The sequence below is a fragment of the Haliaeetus leucocephalus genome, unplaced genomic scaffold (assembly GCF_000737465.1).
Source record: "Haliaeetus leucocephalus isolate CR32 unplaced genomic scaffold, Haliaeetus_leucocephalus-4.0 Scaffold450, whole genome shotgun sequence".
NCBI lineage: Eukaryota > Metazoa > Chordata > Aves > Accipitriformes > Accipitridae > Haliaeetus > Haliaeetus leucocephalus.
Genome location: NW_010972886.1, coordinates 8,524,124 through 8,550,855, shown reverse-complemented (window position 1 = coordinate 8,550,855; position 26,732 = coordinate 8,524,124). Strand labels below are relative to the sequence as shown.

At 39.8% G+C, this 26,732-nt stretch overlaps 1 protein-coding gene across 5 annotated transcripts in view; it reads left to right on the top strand.

Moving 5' to 3' along the window:
* The first annotated feature begins 17 nt into the window (after positions 1–17).
* The window catches only part of VPS54 (vacuolar protein sorting 54 homolog (S. cerevisiae)), a 53,311-nt gene continuing 26,596 nt past the window's right edge, over positions 18–26,732 (top strand). The window contains exons 1-10 of one of the 5 annotated variants that reach the window (XM_010574749.1): positions 389–625; positions 2,835–2,920; positions 4,440–4,548; positions 10,568–10,729; positions 11,596–11,837; positions 13,348–13,426; positions 16,407–16,441; positions 17,778–17,909; positions 20,590–20,975; positions 25,534–25,660. In XM_010574749.1, coding sequence (XP_010573051.1) covers positions 10,594–10,729; positions 11,596–11,837; positions 13,348–13,426; positions 16,407–16,441; positions 17,778–17,909; positions 20,590–20,975; positions 25,534–25,660 — 1,137 coding nt within the window. In that variant the 5' untranslated portion in view covers positions 389–625; positions 2,835–2,920; positions 4,440–4,548; positions 10,568–10,593. Of the gene's footprint in view, positions 60–388; positions 626–2,834; positions 2,921–4,439; positions 4,549–10,567; positions 10,730–11,595; positions 11,838–12,341; positions 12,415–13,347; positions 13,427–16,406; positions 16,442–17,777; positions 17,910–20,589; positions 20,976–25,533; positions 25,661–26,732 lie in introns of those variants that run through there. The other 4 variants (XM_010574748.1, XM_010574750.1, XM_010574747.1 and 1 more) reach the window with 4 other exon arrangements.

The following is a 26,732-nucleotide window of genomic DNA, read 5'->3' as shown; positions in this document are numbered from 1 at the left end:
GAGCGACGTGTCGCCGCGGAGGCGCCGCGCTAGGCCGCGCCGCCCGCCCGGCTCCGCAGGTAGGCAGCGGGGAGCTCCCCGTCCGCCCGCTGGCTAGGCCCGCCGGCGCAGGTGCCTCCCCGCCTCCGCCCGCGGCCGGGGGGCTTTCCCGGAGAGCGGCCGGGAAAGTTGAATTTTCCCGGGTGGCCTTTGTCTTTGCGGCCCGGGCGCTCCGCGGGGCGAGGGCTGGCGGGGGCGGCTTGGCCTGTGTGGGGGAGAGGAGGGCGTGAGGGAAGCGGTGCCGACTTCGAGGCGGGGGGGAGTGCTGCCCGGTTCTCCCCTTTTTCTGCCAATTTACGTTTTGCATTTCCATGGTAACCCCCCGGTGGGAGACGGGCGATGTCTGAAATCGGTGCCTGTGCCTGGCAGGGAGGCGTTGAGCCTGTGTGGAAGTGTCAGCGTTAAGCCAGGCTTTCCCGGGCCGCCCTGAGCACGGCTGTGGCGGCCCTCTCTCATGTGGGCTCTCTTCCGCAGGTCACTGACACGCCGTCCCCAAGCTCTGAGACCGGGCAGTTTTCTGTACGATGCGACGGGGAGAGATATGACGACGGCCTCCCCGAGATCCTCCCGGCGTGTTCTCGCTAAGGTACGGCCAGCTCCTCCAGCATGGCTTTTGTAAGCGGTTGGCGCTGGTGCGGGGAAGTAAGGTTTGGAGCAAGTATTTGGGGTTTTTCTCTGCAATGCTGGCACGTGGCGCCCAGGTTAACAGCAACCGGGATGGACTGGGATGTGGAGCGCTAAAGATTTGTTGGACCCAAAACCCTTTTGGGATTGCGATGGTTCCCGGGTTTATAGACGATCCTAAAATTGTGTGCGTAGACAAACGTCACTTCTTACCTTTCCTTACTGTAATTTTTCAAACACGGTGTGTCCTGTGGAGAGAAATACCCGTGTGTGTTTGTAAGATATCGACCTTCTGCACTCTCAACAAAAAATTGACTTTCTCTGACTGTCCAGTTTTAGCGTTAGTATTTCCTTGATTCTCTTTTTCTTCTCTGTAATATTCTCTAAATACTTAGGATTTTTGTTGCAGAACATTGAGCGATCCCAAACGTGTAAAGTACCTGTTTTAAAGTACATCAAAATATTTATTTGACTACAGATTTGTATGTGTGGGGTTTTTTGAGAGTTTTGAAGTGCAGGTGGCGTATTGACTTTGCTGTCTCACCTGTACCCTATCAGATGGAATCCTGAATGAAAAGAAGTCCTATGGACTTCCACACAGCTGTGGCCCTGTGCAACCACAGCTGCTTTGCAACCGTTTGAAAAACTGCTCTTACTAAAAAACCTGACTGCAGTGTGTTAATTGTTGTAGTGGCTGTAGTAATTACTACTTTAGCCTGAGAGCCAGTGTGACTCCCAAACTGGGAGACAAAAGCTATAGTTCCCTTGAAATCCTCTGGGCCTAGGATGGTGCTTCTGTTGGATAGGAAAACAATGCCTGAAATGAACTAATTGACAGGAGATCTATGGCTGTCTAAGCAAAAGCTGCTGTGCATCGTGTGGGCAGCCTCACCAGTGAGGTCTGAAGGCTGCATGCTGAGAAGCAGCTCTATCTCTCCCATCCCATTTGTCAGTAATAGGATCTGTCCTGGGTGTCCCTGTGTCTTCAGTACCGTCTTTCGCTGTAGTAGTCTGGTGCATGCGTGGAGGAATTTTGCCTTCCTGTTGACAGCACAAACCTCATGGGAGGAGAAGAGGATGTACATTTCCAAGGTTGAACAGGAATATTGTTTGCCTGAGAAGTATCAGGAGCCACTAGAGAGAGTGAAGAAAGCAGACCGCAGACTTGCTCTTTGGCAGTTTGAGTGGGAAGAAGTTGGGAAATGGAATCATGTAGGTATCATTTCTTCTTTTGGGGCAGCAACTCTGTGTAGAAGCCACTTCTGCTTTCTTTCTTCATACTTTTGGGGAAATTAGTTGCTGCGAGTTTCTCGAGAAGAGTGAAGGGCCATGAACATCTTATCATCATCGTTCCATTTGGGAGGCTCAGTTTTCTTTTGGTTTCTGTTACTTTTTTTGTTCTTTCTTTTTTACTTTCTTTTTACATTTTATTTTGTTTTTTCCTTGTCTTATTTTATTAATGTAGCTTAAAGAGGGAAAGGGTAAGCATGAATGGATGTTCTACATGTGTATTTCTGAGGCCTCATATGATTAAGTCCAGAGAAATATTTACCAGCACATCTAAGATTTGTCTTCCCCATATTTTTAACTTTTTGCACCTACTTCACCTAGGTGCTAGGTTTTAAAAAAAGATCCGAGTATTCTTTTCAAAAGGTAAAAAGTCCTTAATGTATTTCTCTGCTAGTCAAAAATGGCAGATCCATTTACTGATCAGATGTTCCAAAATACTCATCTTCGGATGGAGAAGCAGGTACAATGTTTTGCCTATTAATCTGGTTCGTAAAGCAAAAAAAGGAGCCACTTTAGGTGTGCGTGTATGTGTGTTTAAGATAGGTTATTAGAGTTGGAGTAGCATATGTGGTGCTTTGTGATATGGCAGAGAGTTCCCATCAGTTTTACACAGTTACTGTAAGCAGCAGTGTAAGACCTTCCTTTTATTTTTTGGCATTCTAAGTGTAACATAGCCATACTGTTTTTTATGTTTATAGAAATATTTATTCTTCTTATAAATGGAAGCTATTTGAGGGATTAAAAGGAAGTGATATGAATAGAGGTGATCTGTTTCATTTGATCTTCTGTTGGGCAGGTATTAACACCATAAGAACTGTCAACAAACACGGGTGGCACTCTCGTTGCTCACCAAGGTAAAGTTTGGATGGTCTTGTTTGCAGAGTACTTGCCCTACAGAGTGACATACTGCCTCCTGCTAGTGGACTGGCATCCTATGTCAAGACCACTTGATAAGACTTGTTATGAGGTATGCTGTGCCTGCTTTTCGATAATGCCTGGTTTCAGCTTTTTGCATAATGTCAAAACTTAAATATTTTTATTTGGCTCTTTTGTAGTTACTTGCAGTTGTTTGGGGCTTTGGTAAGGCTTTTGAAAGACATGATTCTCATGAAAAATCACATTTTTAGAAAATTAGTTTCAGATTAACAAATTGAGCCTAACCCTGCTGACGATAGCAAGTGGAGAGCCTGCACATGGAAACTTGCTCTTGACTCAAATTGCCATGAGCTTCTGTCGAGCTCCTTTCATGAAGTTAGGACCTTAGCTTTGCAATTTTTGCTCTGGTTGCACAGTTCTTCTGCCTTTCCTCAAAATGTCACTTCTCTGCGGTCTCTGCCTTTGACAGACTTCTAGCTGGAATGCCTGCCGGGCCTCCTTGATCTTTGCTCAGCTGCATGTACCTCTGTGGGGCTATATGAGATGCTCATATTTCACAATTTTCCAAGGGGATAATGCACACTGTAATGCTGATGCCTGAGGGGAAAAAAAAAAAAAAAGAGTGCAAAAAGGTTTCACTCTCATCCTGTGTGATAGTGTGGGCAACTAACCACAAGGCCTTTTCTTCTCTGATGTACATTTTTACTGCTTTGTTAGTTGTTTCTGAATGATTTTTACCACCCTTGGCATGGAAGAACTTGATGCATAATGACCTACATAGCTGTAGGAAGGTCTGTTCCTCCAGCACAGAAGCTGCCTTCTGATTTCAAATTTGTGTTCAGCATTGGGAAGTCAGGTTTCCAGATGAGAGGAAGTGCATTTGGTACATTGAGTATATCACAGATGTTTCATTTAATTGTTTTATTCAGTATCTGAATAAAAGTGAAATATTACTTTTAAGATAGTTTGTCTATAGAGAGATAAATTCCTTTCCAATTTTTGACAAAATGTTTACACTTGGGTAGTATTCTAAACAACTTGTGCATACATGCATTCAAGTAACATATTATTAAGTGATGGGGGCTTTTTGGGGTAATTTTTTCAGAGGATCTTATTCTTGTATTTAAAGAACTGAAGCTCAAGTAAAGCTTTTTTGCCTTTTTTTTTTTTTTAAATCCACTGTTAAGGTGACTTCAGCTGGAAAGGGCAAAAACTGGTACAAAATGTAATAATATGAAAGTCAAATGCTGTTTTACCCTGGCCTTGTGGTCTACCCACAGTGCTTTGCAGTGGGGATGCAGCTGTCCTGTTCTTTCTTTGTAGTCGGATTACTTTTTTTCTTGCCTGTTTCCCCATTTGAGGAGAGCGTTTTGAGATGGCGTTATGAAAGAGACGATTTAAGGGGAGGGTGGTGGCATTACTTTTTAAGCTATTCAAGTGCTCTTGCTTTTCCACAGTCCCCATGATGCAGTTTGCTAAGAAAGTAGTGCAATCTGGCTCAACTCAGCACTGTCCAAGGAATTACAGAATATGCTGGATCATTAACAGTATGTGTGGCTAAGCAGGGCTGATGAGAAATGCGGATAACTCATACATAGCTTCCTTGTCAGGTTGCTTTCATCCCAGAAAGGCTAATCTGGATGGTCATCACTCATGCTAGCTCTGCAGAGAAGGTACACCCTCCAGGTGGGAACATGAGATTTGGGATCCTATTAAAAGGTGTGGAATGCACTAAAAACCATGTGTGTTTATGAATACAAATGTATGTATATTTATTAGGCTGTCAGAAAGGCTGGGCTGACACAGGTTCCTCTCCAAGTTGTGTAAGGAGATCTGATGTTGGAGTGTGCACCAAATGTAGATGGCTTGCCATGGGGACAAGTCACAGCTCTCCTGACTCTAGCCTCCTTGTCCCCCTGACAATCATCTTCTTCCTACTCTAAAATCCCAGGGTGGAAATAGGTGTTCAGAAAGAGCTTGGGTTAGCAGAACAGCTTCTGCATTCTTAACCTCATTCTCTGAAACTGCTTAAACATTTCTGCTGAAAGCTAACCTTCTTGGCTCCCCTGCTGAAAGAGGGATGTCTGTCTTGGGGCACAGGGACAAGCATGGAAATTTGAGCCCGAGGAATTAGCTGGTTGAAAGAAATTGAAAGCTTGCGTTAGTCCAGGCTGGTTCACATTGTCTTACAAAGGTGGTGTGTACTTTGCTCATACCATGGTTTCCTTGTTGCAGGGTTAAATCCTGCTGATTTATCAAAAAGAGCAGTATAATAATAGAGTGGGAAAACTAACAGAGTAAATACATTAGACCAATAACAGGCATGTTGTTGGCTCTTGAGGTCCAGGAAGGAATCCCTTGTGCATTTTTCTCTTGTAGTTATGTTTCGGGTATCCATTTTCTTTAATAAGTATCTTCGGTATTTATCACTTGTTCTAGAAATGGTGAAATATTTTGATTTGGCGTGACTTGTGGGTGGCTTCTGATGGTTTTCTATTCTAAAGGGTATTGGGTAACCAGAACAGTACTTTCAAATGCTTTGATTTCACTCTGTTGTTTCCAGACAAAGCCATGAAAAGCAGCAGGGACTTTAGCATGCCATTCATGTTCACAGAGAAACTTAGCCTTGCCTTACCTTTGGGATGTGGAGTATACTTCTTGATAATTACCTAGTGGTGTCTGAGTGTGGCTCATCGTGGACAGTGTGGAATACTTAAAGGAGAACTTGCTCAGTGTTGTGTGGTCAGTGGAAGTCCTGGGCACTTAGTGTCTCTTCTCAGATGTCACTATTTTTGAAGCCAAAATAGAGTTTGGAGAGCAGATTCTATGAATTGTATGAATAAGGGCTGGAGCTAATAAGGTCCATGTTCCTGGGTGCCCCTTGTAGTACCAGGTAACTTACCAAAACTACCAATTTAACTTGAAGGTAATTACTAGTATGTTGTAGATTTATTTTCATTTGGGACGGAGAGCACAGAGACAGGAGAAATATGTGTCTCTAGTGTATAAATTGAGACTTACTTCAGGATTGTGCTGGCTTCATAAATTCTAATTTGTATTGTTAATACAAATTACAGCTTTACAAACCAAAGTGTGCGCACATGAAAATCCCCAGTAAAAATGCTTAACTCATGTAAATCTGTTACCTTAAGTAGGAAATAGAAAATTGGTTGATAATGCTAATGGAAAACTGCCTGAAAATGAGGAAATATGAAGTTAAGATCCACAAATAGGTGAGGTTTAGGTTGCACCTTCTCTAACATTGTGTTTATATAGAGATAATACTGGATGTAGTGAAGACTTATGATCTGAAAAACAAAGTATGTGGCTAACGCTCAGAACACGGAAAGGCAGTTTCTGATGAACTTACAAAAACAAGCACGTGCTCAAGAGTTATAACCGTTCTGCGCAATTACTTCTGAGTAATAAGCTTTGTTGTGTTACTCTTCTAACTGCTAAAACCTTGTTTATGAAACTCAAGAGTCATAGCGTAGTCATCACAGGAACAACTTCTTAAAATTCATGTGATTAATATGTTACTAACTGTGCAGATCTCCTACTTTGCTGACTGCACAGTATCCAAGCATGTGGTTATTACATTTGTCATCATGGTCATTTCATTCCATGCTGTACCTTGTACAACTGTGTCATATCATAGTTGCTGAGTGTGTTACTGAACAAGAATTTTTTTTAAAGATGAAGCTGTAAGATTGTTGAATATGAAATACTAATCTTCATATGTTCAGACCGTAAGAATACCATAAGTTCAAATAATTGAAGCTATTTTCATTGTTGTGATGGTTGATTTTTAAAAAAAAAAAATTACTGTTTAGCTTCAGTAATATTAAGTTATTACAGTGACAGTGTAATTTAATGTAATTTTTTTTAAACTAAGGAAATTAGTGTGTGCAAAATAGATTTAATATATTGAAGGCATGTTGCAAATATAGCTGTAATCTTGTAAGTATTTCTGTCATTACTCTTGTATCTAACCCCTAAAGTTTTTTTCATTACATTAATTTAATACATGTTGCTAGACAAAATGTGAATAAATTATGGTGATTACTGGAGAGAACAGAGTTAATCTAACCAGGTTTTAATTGTATATCATTTAAATATTGATGTCATTAAGTTACGTAGTTGCATATTCTTTTTGCTGCATATATGCTTTTCTAAGTAGGAGGCTCAGGGGACTCACTGTTTCATAATTCATTCTGCACAGCTTGTGCATTTAACTACATTAAATGCAAGTGAAATGCAGGTAAAAGTTGAATGTGTTAAAATACTCTGTAGCCATTTTGTTCTCTGTTAACACTGAGTTTCATTTTTTTGCTATGTTTAAATGAGCAAATTTATACATTTTTGCATATTTAAAAATGCTGACTCAGAAGACTAGTGTTAGATTAATTTGTCTGTAAAATATTTAGTAGTGTAGCATGAGGAACGGCTGTTCTATTGGTGAACAAATGAAACCATTTTTCAGTTGTGTGCAGGGTTCGTGTACACAGAAGGGCTCAGGTGTAGGGCAGGATTTTTGTCTTCATATAGACTTGTCACATATTCCTTTGTAATTCAAATTTAATTCAGGTAATTCTGTCCAGTCTTCTTTCTGTCTCTGAAGCTATCCTTACTTGACTAATTTAAGGACTGCAATTTGAGGAATGCCTGGTTTTGGGCAGTACAGATGGGTTTATTCCTGTGCAAATGTGGCTGTTCATTGAGGTTAATAATCCATAAGGTCCTGACTTACAAGGCTACTAGAATAGCTGTTAACTATGAATAATTTAGTACAGCATCATATTGCATGCCACTTAAGAAGGCCTTTGCCTGAGAATCCTTATATCTTGTTGAAAAACACTCAATAGTGTGAAGGTTACTGCTTGCAGTGATATTTTATTGTACTCTTTTTCATTCTATTTTAAGATTTGTCAGTGTACAAAGGCAAAGTGAATATTTTATGGTGATAAGTAATAAAAATACCTGTGCAAGTGTAGGTATAGTTTGGTTTTGAAAAGCTGAGGTATTGAGCTAGACTTTAATGTTAAATTGTCTTTTAAATTTATTTTAAATCTTGGACTGGCATAATGCAGTTAGCATTTTCTTCACTGAGATTTATGTAGAGACAATTCACATCTTAGAATATACTTTTAGGCAATACTTGATTATGGGGAAAGGAAAGAGAGATGTCACAAGATTTCAGTGCTTTCTATGAATTGCCTTAGTTGCTCATACATCTGGCTAGAGCAGACTGTGTCTCATATTACAGAGGCTTTTTCACGAGAAAAACTGCAAATACAGAACTTTGAAGCAGTTCCAAGTGCAGATAAATTTACTGTATGCCTTTAGGAGACTTGATCATTATAACTTAGCACTGGATGTGTTTTTTAAGAATGCTAAAATGACAGTGTTTTGTCATTATCATAAACTAAATTTTTCACAAAAACACGCCAAAACATTAGGGAAGAGTTTTATGAAGAAAGAAGTTGCTTTGGAAGTGTCAAGGGAAGAATGTAAGAATATGAACATGCAACAGAAGTAGTAGAGAAAAAGTTTTCTTCGGGGCTTTTTGGGGAGACAGACTGATGCTTTACGGTATTTAAGGAAGGTCTGTCAGATGTCTGGAAAGGTTTTTTCCCCTTTCTGACTACTTCCAGATTTCCATTAGTGCTCCCATTCTCTACCCCTACTGTTAAGGTTTTTTCTAGTATAAGAAAGAAAGGAATCCCCTCCAGAGAAAACCTGGGAGACTGACGTTCAGTCCTTGTGCAACATTTTTAGAAAGGGTTCTGCCAGTCTGTTTTTACCTCTTTTAAAAGTCACTTTTAAAAATACAGTGGAAGCACATTATCCTCCTTGACTTGCTGCATTGTTGGATAGAAAGGGAGAGAGGTAAGTGAACATCAGCAAAGGTACCCAGTGGGCAGAGTTTTGGCCAGAATACATGTTTGTTAGTCATTGTGGGCCTGTTCATTGGGGTGCTCTGCTATAGCTGTACATATCTTAACTCATCTTTAGAATTGTTTTGTAGGATACTTCCAACCTCATTTAGAAAGTAGAACTTTTTTTTGTCTTTTCCAAATGAGATTTGCTGTAATACATGTGATGCTGTTAGAAGTTGATGTGGTGATGTACAGTCATCCCTTGGTGCCTGCTTCAGCAATTGAAGATAAAATAGGCCTTTTATCTTTTTGTGCTCCTTCACAGCATAGTAAGTAATTTAGGTATCCCTTAAGGGTTGGTAGTTAAATGCTAAGATCTTGCTAGATGTGTTTATTTCTCCATAAAGGCAAGGATTCAGATCAGTCCCTTTGAACGGGCACTCTTTGAGCTGTACCTTATGGGGATGTTTTAATAAACTCTCAAACCTCTAATAGTTCTGCAGTTTACTACTGACTCAACTGATACTTTGATGGAAATGCAGCTTTGTTTACAGATGGAAAGAACTCATTATGTTGTTCAGCCCTGGCATAAAATTTTTAAGGCTGTTTATTTTCAAATTGGGAGCTTAAAATTCAACTGAAAATTAGTAGGACTTTCCTTACTTCCGAGCTTTTTGATCTACATTTTAATTGTCTTCTTTCTGCAAATACTTTTTATGCTGAAATAAGCTGTAGCTTACTTTAGTAGGCAGCCATGAAAAGTTGAATTGTCAATTTTCCTGATTCAAGTGATCAAATGTTCTATGCATAGTATGTGTTCATGCTTTTCTGGTGTGCTCATGCTCTTCAGATTCTGATTTGTCTGAAATCCAATTATTTCAATTACTATAAATCATTAATGATATATTGTCTCTGTGGGTAGCTGCTGCTGGGCTTGTCTGAATCATGAACGTAGGTTGCAGACCTCCTCCTCTGGAAAGGAGCGCAACAAAGTGAGGGGACAGAATATCCCACCTGCACCCACTATCTTTTTCACTGCCGTGTGTAACGCACCGTGGTTAAACCTCGCGGAGCGTGGCGTGCCTTTGCAGACATCTCACAGGATGCTCTGCCCATGTCTCGAGTAGAGCAGTTGCAGGAAGCCTCTTGGAGGTGGGCACGGGCAGCTTGTGTGAGCTCCCTCTGCTGTGGTTATGCACCAGTCTTCAGGCTTTCAATCCTGGCCTAAGGCCATCATGCAGATGGGGTAGTTTTTCTGAGAGTTGTCTTACTGCTGCTAGTTGCTGCTTTATGAAGCAGTTCTTTGACGACTGAGATCATTTGTCTCTCTTTCCTTGCCCTGCCTGGGCTGTCATGGTTGTTGTGGAGTGGCAGCCCCCAGGACAGTAGAAGCACTGTGGGGGCTAGATGCAAAAGGTGATCTGCTCCCTGCAGTCACCAAAGATAGTAGGTAGGAGGGCAGAGGAGGTGGAAGCCTCAGTGTTGGTCTACCAAAGCTTCCTGATGCCTGTGAGGAAGTTCTGCTGTGAATGTATGCACTATGGCTGCGATAGTTAGGCAATAGAAGGGAAGAAGTGCCTGAAAGACTTCTCTTTTTTTAAACATATGATTTTATTGGTGCTGTGTGCAAGGACAAGCTATCCTCCAAGCCTAGAGGTGTAGGAGGAAACAAACTATGAAGTTACATTCTGCCTTTTTTTGTGTGTGTTTAAAATAAACTTTCCCCTGTTGCTGTTGAAATGTGTCAGTTAAAATGTTGCAGTTAAAAAAAATACTATGTAGCTGATGGAGTGTCATTGTTTTGATACGCTGTAACCAGAACTTTATTAAAACCTTGATATTTATTGTTTCTTACTTAGCTTTCATCAAGTGGTGATTTTATGCAATGGCATCAAGCCACAGTTCTTCACCAGTGCCTCAGTCAAACAGCAGTGATGCTTTCTTTAAAAAGGAAATGGACACCACGAAACGCTTTCGACCTGTGCAGTCACTGCCTGATGTGTGTCCCAAGGAACCTACAGGTAATGTTGGTGTTCCAGGAGAGTGAAAATGCAGTTAGATTTGCCAATCCATTTACAATTGTTCAGTCAAATTTTCTCATACACTAGATGTAGTGTACTAAGCTGTAGTCTTATTTCAAAGTATGCTGTAATTCTGTTTTATACCACCCAGTGTCCCTTTGGAGCAGTGGGAAAGCTCTCCTATTTGCAGCTTGTTTTTAGATGTCTGCATTATAGGTGGGATCTTGCTTGTGTGATTCCATGTTATAGCTAGGATCCATACCACATGCAAGAAGAGGGTATATTCTGTCAGAGCCTGTAACAGACCTGTCCAGCGTGCTTGGAGTCTAGCTGCATTACTTCTGTGAAACAGCGCAGCCCTCTTGCAGTAGGAAGTAAGAGACCAAGACCTGTCTCTAGCACTGTCATAAGTCTCTAATGTTATCGTAAACCCAGGTTTTGGTCACAGTTATAGCTGCTATGGTATACTGAAGCTTAGTTTATAAAAAGGAGTAGGTGGGGTGGGATCTTAAGAGTTACAAAATATAATGCTAATGAATTTCAACTGTCATTCCAATTGAGTTCAGATTATTAAAAATATGTTTGTGGTTGGAATTTTTTTCTCTTCAGTAGAAGCTAATGTTGTTGAGCTAAATATATTTAATGAGTGTGAATACACCACTGTGTTCACAACTCATGTTGGTTACTCTGATAAAAGAAATGCAAGTTAAAATGTTGCAGAAGGAGAATATAATGTGTCTTTTGCATAGATAATTATGATCCACTATGTAACTGTGAAAACATGGTTTGCTTAAGAACCACATTTTGGGAAAAATACAACTTTCAGTTTCTCCCCTTAACAAACTGTCTTGTCTTTTGTGCTGCAGGCGATACTAATAATTTATGTGACAGCCCATCTCTAGTTGTGGATCAGCACAGATGGACTATTTATCATTCCAAAGTCAATCTCCCAGCAGCATTAAATGACCCTAGGTTAGCAAAAAGGGAATCTGATTTCTTTACAAAAACATGGGGAGTGGACTTTGTGGACACTGAAGTCACGCCTTCATTCTACCTCCCACAGATCACCAAGGAACATTTTGCATTATACCAACAGGAAATCACTCCGGTAAGAACCCAAAATATGATGCACATAGTACTACGTGCCAGAAAGAGATTTGTGTTCCTTCTTCTAATTAGAGATTGTCGCTGCTAGTAGTCCATCATACAGTTAGCTGATAATCAATTTGCTCTTCACTGCTTGTTGGATCTTCATTAGGTATTTCTTGTTTTATAATCTCAGTATTTGTAGTGTGGAAAATGCTGTCTAAATTCTCACTAGGCAATTTTATATTTTTTTTTCATTTGTATTTCTGAATATTAAGCTCTGTACCAGGGCTTACAGTTCATATTTATTCTTTCTGATTATTAATCCTTTTTGTGTAAGGACTGTTTAATGATTGGGCTCTACAGTGCAATATAACATTTTCAGGCCTTTGGATCAAATATCAAACATGACTATGTGCTGCAAGGATTGGAGATATTTTTTTAAGAGTCTCTAATTTAAACATTTATACATGAAGTTCTTAAACTATAAATAGGCCTATTATCTCAATGATTTCTTTTGTAACAGGAAGGTTTAAGCTACATCTAAGGACACCAGGACCAGTAGGAGACTTCTACAAACTCTTAAAATACAGGTGTCAGTAAGTATGTATGTAGCTTTTTTTTTGGTTGGTTTTTGGTTTTTTGTTTTGTTTTGTTTTTTAACTGAAAGATCATGTAGAAGTCTCCCACTGTTTTCTGCTTCCTTGGTTTGTAACTTTCTTATTTTTTTGCTGGTACAGAATTGGCTGCAGGAAGTGTTACTTGTGTAAATCATAGTTAAAGTATGTGAAAGTGAATTGTCTGTAACTGAACTATTACCATTAGTTCACACATTAAACATTTAAAATGTTTAAGAGCTTATCCGTTAAAATTAGTGTGTAATGCATTGACTGCTAAATGAAAGAAGATTTTGGGAAGAGGGAACTGACCCATGATGTAGCTTCTAGCAGAGATCTAGCTAGCATCTGTGTTCTTTAGAAACGTAATTTCTCACCACTATGGTCTCTGGTATTGTTTACACCTGTAGATAAAATTTGAAGCTCAGCATGACAAAAGATATGTGATTTCAGCAAGGTACTCGTTAGTAAGATGTGGAAGCAATTTCTAGTTTGATTTGATTTAGTTTAGCGATGAAAAAGCATCCATGTTAGTATAATTTCTGGATTAGACAGCAAACAAATGTTTGGATATGTAATTAGAATTTATCTATTGTTATATCTCATTATGTAGAGAAGTTGTTATACCTCTTTAATAACTTTTGTCTTCATTTTCTCTTGAGATGTAAAGATACAGGAAAAAAAATAGCATATCAACTACAGGTTGAAATTTTTGGTACCTTTCACCTGGACAAACATCATCTGAGCTTTTAAGAGGAAAAAAATTCTACTGTGTACTATTGTGAACTTGTCAGAATTACTTAGTGTAACGCAGTTATGTTTCACTGAAAATGTTCTGAATATTCTGTTTCAAAGAAAAAAATTCTTTTTTTTTAAGCCTCAGAATAATTTTTTAATATATTTTCTCTTTTACAGAGAGAGAAGGTTCATGAAAGATGCAAGAATATTTGTACTCCTAAAGATACCTTCGACAGGACTCTATTACACACCCATGGTACAGTCAAAGCCTTCCTTTAGTCGTTAAAAAGTAATTTCTTTTTGTATCAGTATATTCTAGCATTCAATAGTGAATGCTATAACATACTGATCATCTCCTTTACTTGCTTGAGGCTTCATGTGCAATGATAGCTACTGATGATTTCTTTGTAACAATAATTGAAAACCCAGACATGGTTGACTAGAAGTATTCATGACCATTGCTGATATTTTATAGGCCAAAATGCTTGTGATACCTGCTCTTAAACTTTTCCTTGGCGTGTTTGCATTCATGGCAGGTCATTATGTCCCTGGCAGTGTTTTCTTTAACTTCCTTTTATTTAAGATCTATTGAAACTGTCGCATCAAATTTCTAGCAGCTGTTGACTTTGCAGTGAAGAATGGCAGCACTGTGTCATTCCTGTCGCTCTGCCATGAGGATCATGGAATGGCTGAGGTGGGAAGTGACATCTCAAGATGGTCTAGTCGAAACCACCTGCTCAAGCAGGGTCAGCTATGGGAGGACAGTGTCCGGCTGGGTTTTGAATTTATCCACGGATGGAGATTACACAACCTCTCTAGGCAATGTGTTTCAGTGTTTGACCACCCTCAGAGTAAAAGTGTTTTCTTATGTTCAGATGGAATTCTTCATGTATCACTTTCTGCCCATTGCCTCTTGTTCTGTCACTGGGCACCTCTGAGAAGAGCCTGCTCTGTCTTCTTTATACCCTCTCATCAGATATTTTAAAACATTGATAAGATCCCCCTGAGCTTTTCCAGGCTAAACAGTCTCAGCTCTCTCAGCCTCTCCTCCTATGAAAAATGCCCTGGTCTCTTAATCATCTTTGTGGCCCTTCACTGGACTCGCTCCCGTATGTCTAGGTCTGTCTTGTACTGGGAAGCTCAGAATGGGACACACTGCTCCAGATGTCTCACCAGTGCTGAGTGGAGAGGGAGGATCACCTTCCCTGAACCTGCTGGCAGTGCTCTGCTTAATGCAACCCAGGATGCTTTGCCGCAGGAGTGCACTGCTGGCTCATGGTCTGTTATCTGCCAGGACCCCAGGTCCTTCTCTACAGGGGTGCTTTCTAGCCGCTATACCCCTAGCATGTAATGGTGCCTGTTATTCCTGTCCAGCTGCAGGACTTTGCCTTTTCCTGTGTTGAACTTTGTGAAGTTCTGCTCTGGCCAGTTCTCTGCTTAATATTTCTATGATTACTGTTAGCAAAGACTACCTGACAAACTTTTTTGGTGTCCGCACCTGTAGCAAGGCTGAATTTCAAGATTTTATGGAAATGGTTCAGCTAACATGAAACTGGACAAAGGAAGGTGAGAGGCAAAATTAAAAAGACAAGCGAAAGGAAAAGAAACGCTCATAACCTGGAAGCAGCTTTTAATATTTAATTTATTTTAATATATTTTCTCAAAAACGTTAGCATAAAAGGGTTCATTTGCCAATCACTGTTTGATCAGGCTTGTCTGTATCAATGTCTACAGTTAATGCAGCAAGAAACATTCAGTAGTTTCCTCCTTTTGATTAAGTTCTTTCAATCGGCTTTCTTCCTCCTTTTCCATGCAAAAGGAAGCCCTTCTGTAGGGTTTCTCTGTGATTGGTGTTATTTTGGAATAGCCGATCCTGAATGAGTCTGTCTGTGGCACATACTGCAAAATAAAAGTTCCTTCTTCAGGCTTAGCTTAATCCATTTTGAAAGTGCCTTTTGTTTTTTAAAAAGAGAAAATTACTGTCACCAAAGTAACTGGGAGCTTCTTGGGTAGATGGACAGCTCCTGGTAGAAGCACCATTTGGTAAACTGAAAGTATTTTCTATAATTTCTTTTGTTAGCGTTGCCTGTCTTCATCTAACTCCAGCCCACAAGACTTGGCCTTTCACTTCCATAAGAGTTGGTCTTTCCAAAGATTGAGAACAGCAGGGTGATTCCTAGGTTGCCTTTTGTATTGCAATACAAATAAAGTAAGAACGAAAGAGGGAGAGGAATGTGGGAGGTAATGCTGATGTAGCGCTTATCATGTTTGTCAGGGACGAGTAGACCATTCAGCTGAGGTATGGGCTTGTTGCTTTTCAATTCCTCACCTTTTTTGGCCTCCAATGTGCCTCCTCTTAATGCACACTAAGTTAATGAGTAGGAGAGGAAAAGGGGGTTTTGGCTGAACCACAAAAGTCTGAATTTGCCTTTTCTTCAAGTTCTGCTGGGGTACAACGATGCACCTCTTTTCCCATCTCAACTCTCTCATCCTCTGCAATTGTCAGGTCAGCTTACTTCAAGGGAAGGGCTGTTTCTGTGCTAGTTGCTCAGAGTGCTTGGGACTTTGTCCTGAGCCCTTGTTCATCTTTTTTGCCAACCTTTGTGCATCCATCGTCCAAGTGCTGTGCAGAAGTGATTATATGGGCAGCTTCAATTTGGAGCATTAAAATTGGGGTGATGTTAGAGGGATCTTTTACTGGCCCTTGCCAGTTGATTGAACAGTGCATTGAGGAATGTGAAGTACTAAGTAGATTGCTTTTGTATGACTAACATTTTCACTGTCAAAGCAGCCAAGTGTGAGCACCTTTGAATACTCTGAGCATGAGACCCAAACTACAAAGGACAACAGAGTGTTTGAAAGAATATTTCAGGTTGGAAGAGACTTTAGAAGGTCTTTACTGCAACTGCCATCTCAAAGCCAGCTCAGCTGTGAGGTCAGGCCAAGCTGTTCAGGGCTTTATCCAGTTGGGCCTTGAAAACCTCCGAGGATGGAGAGTACCTAGCCCCTCTGGGCAACCCGCTCCAATGCTTGATTGTCCTCATGGTGAAAAAGGTTTTCCTCGTGTTCAGTCAGAACATTTCATTTCAATTTATAATCGCTGTTCGCTGTCCGCCCCCTGTGAGGAACCTGGCATTGTTGTCTTGAAGACTTCCTCATAGGATTTAATGGTGTTCAAAGTAATTGTTTTCCATTGTTTGCTCATGAATGATTACTTGTATTTTGTTTAATTTTAGATAAATCCAGGACAGATCTGGAACAAGTACCTAAGGTATGGTTCCTGTGCACTCTAAGCTTTTATAAGGATTTCTCACATGTAGTCTTGAATATATGAATGTACTCTCTTCTTTGTAGAGATTTTATGCAAGCTGATTACTTGAACTGATTCTCAAGAGGATCTACAGTGCTCAGAATTTAAAAAGACTAAGAACAATGTGCTTTTTCTTTCTTTTTTTTTTTTTGTCGTTTCCCACGGTCTTGATTTTTCTCTTACTTAAAGTAGAATACAAAAGTCATTACTTTTTTCATCTTTAATAGTTAAAACCTCAGAGCTCGGCAAAATTAGCCACTCCATGTTCTAGGAGGAAAGGGAAACTGAAGAGTTTGATAGAAGGTTGAATATTGCATAGTGTACAATTTAGCATTAGGTTTAACTCCTTGAATCCTTGAGCAAAGCCCTCTTGCATATATGACTGCAGCACATATGATGTGGTTTTTTTGTGACAGGTTGACAAAAGACACAACTCCAGATTCCATTTCAGTCTGAGTAATTTTTTCTAGGTACATTAAGAAGTCAGAGTGTTAATATGGGTCAGCACCTCTGTGCCAGTCATGTAGGCTGTTACTTGAATAGCTGTCACCACAATGTTTAAAGTCCAGAAAACGAGAATGTTTGAGTGTGGTGTGATGCTATAGTCTATGTTGAACCTTTTAAAATTACACTTCATAAATACCAGGAAAAGGGTACTACTGTCTGCTTGGAAGCTCAAGGTTTGTACCAGTTTTGTCAAGTAAAAATAATGTTATCGGAGAGAATTTTAGATTAGTAGTTCTCTAAGATGTGTAGTTAATGTTGCATGTTACTAACTCTTTCCGTGACCAGTGTGTTTTCTGCATTGTGCTAAAGGAGATCAGCTTGAGGCTCTGTTCCCTCCCAGGCAACACTTGCTGCACCCTGACGTCTGGCTGGATCCTCAGTCTGGTAGAAGCTATGGCCCCAGAAATGAGCAGATCAGCAGTAGGATGCCCCCGCTATTGAAGAATGTTTGCTCTGATCCTTTAGAGGACCCACATGCAGTTTAATGCTACCTATGTTTTCACACACAGGATGTTTAGATCATCTTGTGTGCTTGATAGCCTATGTAATTTTGGAGCTGTGCCTTCCACTTTTAGGAAGATAAGACTTTGTCAGATCACAGAAGGTTTTAAAGTGTAAATTGGTTGTAAGGTCTGGAATGGATTTGTTGCCTGGATAAATGAAAATTTGGTTTTTGAAAATCAACAAATAAGGTCCCTGTTAGCTTCATGAGATGGGAGGTATGTTTAACTGGGGAGGAAAATGTAGGGGCGAGGGAGGCACATTTATTTCTTTTGTTTTTCTGTTTCAGATTTTTATGAAACCAGATTTTGCCTTGGAAGATTCCTTAACATTTAATGCCGTTTTACCATGGTCTCATTTTAGTACTGCTGGTGGAAAAGGAAATCGTGATGCAGCTTCCTCCAAGTTACTTCAAGAAAAGGTACGACTTTGATACAAGATGTCGTTATCCATCACAGCTGCTAGTTACTACAAAGAAACTCCATTGCTACTGTTCTGTACTGTTTGTTGAGACATCACTGTTGTGGGCTTTGTTATCTCTCATTTTACATCAGGCTGCAGACGCTTAGTAAACAATGCAGGAAGCATCTTACTGAAAGACTACTTTTTTCCCTGCTAAATAAATCTATCTACCAAATGTGGAAAAAAGAATCTGTATATGGCTTAATAACTGGCTCTTCTTGACTGCTAAAACTTAGTGAAGCAGGTATATACTGGGAACTTCAGAGATGTGGAGCTGTTAGGGAGGAAAAGCAATTCTATGAGAAGGGAAAGCTAAAGGTTGTACACTGTTTAAGCCTATTGCTTTCTCACATCTCAGGAAAACTCCAGATTCAAGGCACTGTGGTTTCTGTACTAAAAGAAACACTAAATCCTAAGGGTTTTTTATGTCAGGAGCTTCTTCTTACCTTTTTGTTGTCATATCATCTGCACTGATCCATTTTTGCATTTCACAAGGGACTTGAGTGCATTGGACAGCATGAAAGCAGAGCTGTTTCTTTCATATTGGAAACAGAAGTCTTTACTTGGTCTTTTTTGTTGTTGTTAGTTAGTTATGTAGTCATACTGTAGAAAATCCCATAATGAATCATTTTTATGGTATGAATACCTGTAAAATGCTTATAGAAAATCTGTATCATTTGGAGTCTGTTTTCTAACTTTAATTTTCCCTCCTGTTTAACCTATTAAAGCTTCTGGGAGCTGGGGGGGGGATGGGGAGAAGAAAAAAAAAAAAAAGTAGTGAGGTGCCTTGAGAAAAAATAACATGAGATCCTCTGGAAGGTGTTTCCAAATTTCCAGGAGTTAGTCTTCCTGCTCACCTGCCAGGTCAGGAGGAAAAGACAGGTTCTGCTGGAGGCTAACTTGATCCTTCATTGGGTTGTCCTCCACACCTAAAGTTGGAGGAGTGCTTCTTTGGAGTTTCTTGTGGCAGTTGCTGTCTGAAGATGAAAAAGCAGTGTCTGGCATATGCTTTAAACTCACAGAGTGTGCCTGGCAGCAGGAGGATGGATGCTCAACATGGACTTTGAGTGAAGGAGACCCAGAACCCTCTCTGATGCAGTGGAGTGAAAAGGCTTTGAATAGCTCTGAGCCACACTTCTTTGGAGAGGTGATACAAATACCTAAATAGTATAAAACAGTTCTGTTGCCTCCAAAGCGACATGCCTGACAAATTACTACACTGCTTCATATTACTGAAATGGGCCCGGATTTTTTGTTTTACTTTTTAAAGGCTCTGAACTGCACAAGGTTTACACTTGCCACGTGTAAATAGGCACTCTGCTGCCATAATTATCCTTAGCTCCAGGTGCCATTTTTCAACAGAATTTTGAAAAACCTGCCTTAGGCACACGTACTTAGGCTATTAGTGCTTTTTGGACTGCTGCTGATCTACTTGAACAATTTCCCCCTGACGTTTTTATCTTCCTTACCTCCTTCCATGTCTTGCCCTACATTGGGACTGTAAGCTCTTTAAGGCAGGTACTATCATTTTGTTCTGTTTGTTCTACCTCACTTAGCATACTGAAGGGACTTGGGCCATCTGGTTGGTACAATCACATAAATAAATGATCATAATAGCCCTTTCTCTGATTCCTATGTCCTAGTCTGTTTCAGCTTTTCCTGTGGGCTAGGTGTGTCAGCTGGTTGGTGGAGGATGTTTTTGATTAAACATATTACAAAAAAAGATGGGTTTGCATATTGTATAAATCCCCAGTGTTAAATACCTGCAGGATGAAAGTAACTGTAGGAAGGGAACGTTCTCCAGCTGATTTTGTTTCCATCTCTGGATGGGCCTTTTGAAATTCAGCATGAGGTTTGAGTGCTTGGCACCTCTTAGAAACCAGGTCATCTGAGTATTAGCATTCAGATGAGCATCCTAATGCTTCAGTCCTTTGAGTTTGCATATTCAGCATAAGCCAGAACACAGAGCTTTTACAGCTCAAATAATCAGGCCAACCCAGTGGTCTGGTAACTGGTCAACAGAGAACTTGAATTTCAGATTCTAAACATGTAGGCATACTCTGTCTCTGGGACTCCCACAGTGCCTAATAGGAACTCCAACTGGTTGGCCAAAACCAACTGCAGGCAGAGATACCCTGAGGATTTTTCTACAAAGAAGATGCTACAGCCTTTTAAATGAACAGAGCCATTCCAAAGCCATGTCATCAAGTAAAGTCGGGCCATGTCTTTAGCCACTTAGGTGACCTGAAGTACATAGCGTATTTGCATGTGTATACTGTTCTTACATGCAAGCCAGTATCCAGAGCTGTCTGCTGGTTAATGGCCATATTCTAACAGTGTCAATGCAACCGTGTGGTACAAAAGCTTGGGTATTTTAAAATTATTTGCTTTTCTGCCTTGTAATTTTCAAGCAGGAGAGGCATCAAGTCAGCCTTCCCAAAGTGATTTGGAGCTCATTTAAAAACAAATGATCAAACCACAACGGGTAGTTATTTGCTCGCTAATCTGACAAAGGTTTTTAATTTTTATTAGCAAAATTTCCTCATGATACAGTAAGACAAATACCCTGAAAGTGTATTTGCATGGTGATAAACTTGCCAAGTCATAACATCACTGTTTGTTTTTCCTCCTCTTTCTAGCTAAGCCATTATCTGGACATTGTGGAAGTCAATATTGCTCATCAGATTTCTCTGCGCTCAGAAGCATTTTTTCATGCAATGACCTCTCAGCATGAGTTGCAGGACTACCTCAGGAAAACCTCCCAGGCTGTAAAATTACTTAGAGAGAAAATCTCCAAAATTGATAAAGTAATGTGTGAAGGATCACTTCGAGTTTTAAGACTGTCACTCACCAGAAATAACTGTATAAAAGCATACAACAAACTGAAGTTAATGGCTACTGTACACCAAACACAGCCCACAGTACAGTTGCTGCTATCCACTTCTGAGTTTGTTGGAGCTTTGGACTTAATAGCAACAACACAGGAGGTGTTACAGCAAGAGCTTCAAGGCATTCACAGTTTCCGGTAGGTAACCATCTAGGAAATCAATAAAATGCAAGTAGAGCTAGAATGTGTTGAACATATTTTGTTGGTTGAAGGGATTTGTTTTATCTTTGTTAGTTCATTCCTAAAGGACATAGTACAAAATGTAAGTGTGGCATAAGCAGTGTGACTAATGCATATGCCAGAGATAATTTTTTTTTGTGGGGGTGGGGGGTGAGATTCTTTGTACTCCATTCTTGTTTACAGGTGTTATAGAGGTGCAGAGATGAGAGCCAAGCAATGCCTGGACCTTCGTCTTGCAGGGCTTGTAGCCCACAGCTGAGACATGGTTTCCATGTGGTGGTCTGCAATCCTCATGCATGCAGCACCCCAGAGATACAGTTCTTGCTACACAGCTCCACTCTGGGCCCATGGCTTTAGTGACTGACCTAGGCTTGTGGTGTTAAAAGAATATGCATGGACCATGTGTTCAATAGGTAAGCCTCCAGCCTGTGCTTGTGCTGGAAGAAGCTTTGCAAGCAAAACCCAGTGCAAAGCTATCAAACTATGGCTCAAAATGTGGCCTGAGGTTGACAACTGGTCAGATAGGATGTATTCAGCCATGTCTGCTCTTGTGGAGAGCTGTATTTACAGTGGCCAAGGGGTTCTTCCCCTTGCTCCATCCGACTCAGAAATCCAGTTCTGTGAGCTGCTGAAGTTGGAAAGGGAAGAAACAGTAGGAAGGTGCTGCCCAAGCTCCTGTTGCTACTGCTTTTTCACCCGTTTGCTACAGTTATGGGAATTAGTGAGTCCAAGGTCCTGTGCTGGCTGCTTCTGTTAACGGTGGATGCTTAGAGCTCTGCTTGGGAGATGCTGCTGCACTGGGCAAGGTCCTCTGTGATATGCAAGAGTATTAATACAGTAGAATCATTTTAGCTAATGTAGTCATATAGAGTTTAAAAGTTGTGTATGCAAAGTTGCCACTGTGGTATGATGCTAGCAGAAGTAGTGTATGTTAAGTCATCTCTGAGACTTGAATCAGCCAGTTGAGGAGCCGTATACTTAGTTTTATAAGTTGATACTGAGGGGGGGTGTTTTTTAGAGGTTATATGATTCCTGCAATGTGGTGGTTCCCAGCTTGCACAATAAAAGCATCATTGTTGCTCAGTAACTGTAAGATGAATGGTCAGAACTTTGTACGGTTACTACTCTTGTCCATCTGTTCTGATGAACTCCTGTTCTAACACCCCTTCTACCTGGTTTGGAAAAAGACTCAAATTTTATGTAGAAAAGATCTCAGAAAAAGTCTTTTTAAAAAATAAATAAAAAAAGAAATTAAAGAGCTAATAAACTATTGGGAAGAAAGTTGTTAGAAGCTGTTAGACTTTTTCTTTTAGCTTAGATGGTCCATCTTCAGACACCTTAGTGCAGTTTTTTTTCCTCTTTACTGTTCCTGCTCTCAACCACTTGATTATGGTGCACAGCCCTTGACTGAGTCATATTTGTATTTACCTTGATAATAGTGAGTGTACTTCTACAACCCTGTGCCAACACCAATCAGAATTAGTTGTGTTTTGCAATTGAGTAGCCTATGTGCTATGTCAGCAGAGAGTGCAGTTCTGCTGTCATTGTGGTTGGTATATGTGATGTCCCAAGAATGTGCCGTTATTTTAAGATTAGTCAGATGTGGAACATATTTGCAGATAAATATTCATCTCGCCTGTAAAAAGTAATTTCTATGAATAATGCTTAGTTGGTTGCTTTGGTAGAGTTAAAAATAGTGACGTGAGTGGGAAATGTCCCCTCTGCTTTGGATATTAAAGGTTCAGAAAAGTGATTTAAATGCATCCTAAGTCATCACCCCCACCAGAGTTGCAAGTGCAGTTGAGAAGCCCAGCACAGTTGTTCCCAAGTCTCACAGTGGCCTGTGTGTATAGCATGTCTGGAGAAATAATGTGCAATGGAAAGATGGAGATCTTGATAAAACTTCTCAGTAGAATGTTGTGTTTCTAAAAATAAATTAAAAAAAAAAATCTAAATTGATGGTATACAGAAATACTTCAGCTTTTTCCAAGAAATACCAAATGGATGTTCTTGCTTTGTTCTGAGCAAGAATGCTGCAATTGTCAAGTAAGTTAAATACCTGATTTATTTTAAGAAGAGATTAACTTCTAAATCAGTATCTCATTTTTCTAAATAATTAGTATCTCTTTCTTCCTAAATAATTTATCTTATTTTTTAAAAAAAAGCTTGTTGCTTTAGTGTTGTGCTTGACAGCTTGTAGAATTTGCTTTTGAACAGTTTTAAATTGAGTAATGTCACAGAATCGTTCAATATAAAGCCGTAAGAAAACTACTCAGATCATCCATATACAAAAATTTTTCTCTTCTTGTCATGCTATACACAGAAAAAAATGTAATTTGATTCTAGTTATAGCAAAAAATGAAAGCACCTTAATGGTGCTGTGAAGTAATAAATTGGTGTCTTTAATCTAGGTTAATATCCCCAGTGATTATATGTATCAGTCCTAACTGTATGATTATTGCTTGCTACTTATATAGGATAGAATTAAAGTTTTAGAGCTCTTTAACCTTTTCAAGTTCATCTTTTTAATTTTACAAAAAAACCCCCACCTTAACATTTTAACTAAATTACAAATCTGTACTGCCCATTTTTACATTGTTTTCACAGCCCTTGTTGGGGTGATGGAGATACGGTGATTTTTTTTGCACAGGTATGCTGGCAAACCACACTTTTATACTTTTTTTTTTAAATACAGTAGAACACAGATACTTGGAAAAATAGTTCTCATCTGTGTATTTTAAAAGAATTTTTACCCTGCAGTCATAATTTTACATCAAAGAATTGTAGTACTTAGTCATTGAAAGGACCTGATGTGTGACTGGTACCTCTTAAGAGAAGATTGCCAAGGCATTTTGCTGGAGTATGAATTAAGGTTTGACTTGTTCCTGCCTGTTTCAGCGTGGAGGGACTTTTGTTGTTGTTAGGGGCTAGAATATCTTGGGCGAAGTGGTGGCAGCAAGTGCTGGGAACTCTTATTGGACATTTCGAGAGGGTAGGTTACATTGTGTTTCAATGTAGTTAAGCGCAGTTACAGAAATAATTTGCTGAAGAGCATCCTTGTGCTTACCTAAGTCAGAGTCTTTGAGTTGTGGCTATTAGTCCTGCAGTAAGTTTTGCAACTCCAGTCATTACATTGCAAATAATAATCTTTAGTTTTTTTCTGTTGGGTTTGCTTTGAAATGTCCATAATGCAACTGGCTTGGATTTTCTAGAGGCCATTTTTGCTTAAATTAGATATTTGAAATGTGTCCACTTGGTCCATTCCAGCCAATTCTTGACCAACAGTTTCAAAAGCAGGCACATCCCTGGTCATCTTAAGAGTGAAAAAAAGAAAAAAATTAGTCTGCTTAACTCAGATCCAACAAGATTCATTCAGTTCAGCTCAGTGCTGGCCATGTGGGCTTCTGCAGGGAGGAGCTACCCTGGCATCATGCTTCCTCGCACCCTGGCACTGCCTTTGCCCTACAAGGGCTGTGAAGATGGATCCTATGGGCTTTGTAATGGTACAGCAGTGCTCCTACCAGGGAGTCCCAAGACATTTTTATTGCTCTATGCAATCTAATGGTCCAGCTACACCAGCACTGAATTAACACCAGTGAGTTATATAGGCTCATCCTCCCCATTTTTTATCCAGGTTTACCGAATATATCACAGCTTCTGTTAATTCTCATTGGCAAAGTGTCTATTTCTTTCTTCTCCACCTCCCACCCCCTCCCCCCAAAGAAAAAGTAGTCTGATTTTTACAGATATTTGGTGCTCCCAGCTGTTGGTAGCAGTTGGAAAGCCTGGAGTGTTTGGCATCTCTGAAATTCCCACTTTTAATTTTGCTCTGCCAGAAGTTTCTCTAGCTGCACAACCTTTAAAGACTGGTCGACATTTCTGATGTGAGAAATTCTCTTGTGGTTCTGTATGACAACAGTCTGCAAAACATGGTTTAAAACATGCAATACAGGGAAAAAATATTTTTAATTTAGAGTAGCATACAAATGGCAAATTTGAAAACTCTTCTGTGTTCTCTGAAAGCCATCCTGTCATGTAAAGCTATTACTGTATCTCAGTCACGTGAATTAAACCTGTGACCACATTAAAAGCTCAAATGTTTGAAGTGGAAGAACTTGCAGACTGATGAACTGAGGAACTGGACGAGCAAAATAAGTACTCCTTTTTAGCACTTACACTGACAAGCACTGAGTATTCTTAGTTCTGGTTCACTTCACTGGGAAGATAGATACTCAGCACCTTCCAAAAAAAAGCCCCCAAGCCCCCCAAACCCTCACTAATTCCAATTTTTACCATCCATCAATATTCAAGTCCCTATGTTTTGCTGCAAGGTGGCAGTGCCTCTGAAAAATGCATGGTTTCAGCTGCTCTAAGAAGTGAAAGATTTGAGCCCCCCATTAAGCCAGCACTGATTGCATGGAAATTACCTGCGGGTGGTTATTTTCTTCAACTGTGAACTAATGATTCGTTTTCAGGTTGATTATTTAGCTCATATCTCAATGGCTGTTTTTCTTAGGCATCTTGGCTCACAGCTTTGTGAACTGGAAAAGCTGATAGATAAAATGATGATTGCAGAGTTTTCAACTTATGCTCGCAATGATTTAAATAGACCCCTAGAAGATGATTGCCAAATTCTAGAAGAGGTATGTCTGTTATTGAAATAAACTGTCTGATGAATATGTTTGCATCTTTAACATAATTAGTACCAACTAATTCACTTGGGTCCCTAGTAGCAACATTATAATTTTATACTATTTCTCTTCTCATCCAAGCCCCCTCCCCCCCGCTTTTTTTTGGTGCTTGATAAAATTAAATAATTGTAACTAAACTCATGGAACTGCAATCCAGTCCTACTTTATTTTTCAAAATAATCAGTTCTCTTTTCTCTGATTAAATGTATACTGAGTTCACTTCTTGAACCTCAACATGTAAGTACAATGGCAAAAGAACATGGATTCTCATATCTACTTGACTGTAAAATTTCAGTTATGCAATGAAAGCTGATAGTTGCACGTTGTTCTCATTCTGTCTCCCTATGCGTTTATGGGTGCTCGTATCAAGCATATGGTTGCCCTGAATACATGCTTCATTTGCAGTATATATGTATGTATATATATCATTCCTCTGAAGTTCATAAACATCTGAAGACTAAACTATTGTGGTTGCTTTCTAGACAGGAAAAGATTTTTCTGGATTTTGCCTGTACTGTTCTGCAGTAATTGCTAGACCCTATTAACTGTTTAGTCTTGTTTCATCTACGGGTTTCATGAAATACAGTGAATGGCAATAGCACTTAAATATTCCCATTTCTGCCCTATAGTTTCTTCCCATCTCTGCACTGCAATGTGATAGCCTCTCACTTGTGCTGGTGCAATTGTATTTAGTGTCATTCTTGCCTGGGGTAAGGTAAATTCACTAATCTTTAGAAATATCCATGTTTTTAAGCACAGGTAGATTAGCACAACTGAGGAACAGGCATGAAAGGGGCTGGGAGGAAGGGACTTGGTTAGCTGGTATTGCCACAGGGAACTTTGTATAGTTAAAGCATGGCATTAGCCTCAAGGCACTGGACTGATCTAAATACTGTTCACCATGTGTTTGATACATGAACTTACTTCTTACTGCTGTGTAATTTCTTAAAATTGTTTCTTCTCCTCACCTTGATATTTCTCGTGTGTTTTTTTATTTTCTTTTTTTTTTTTTTTCTTCTTGATA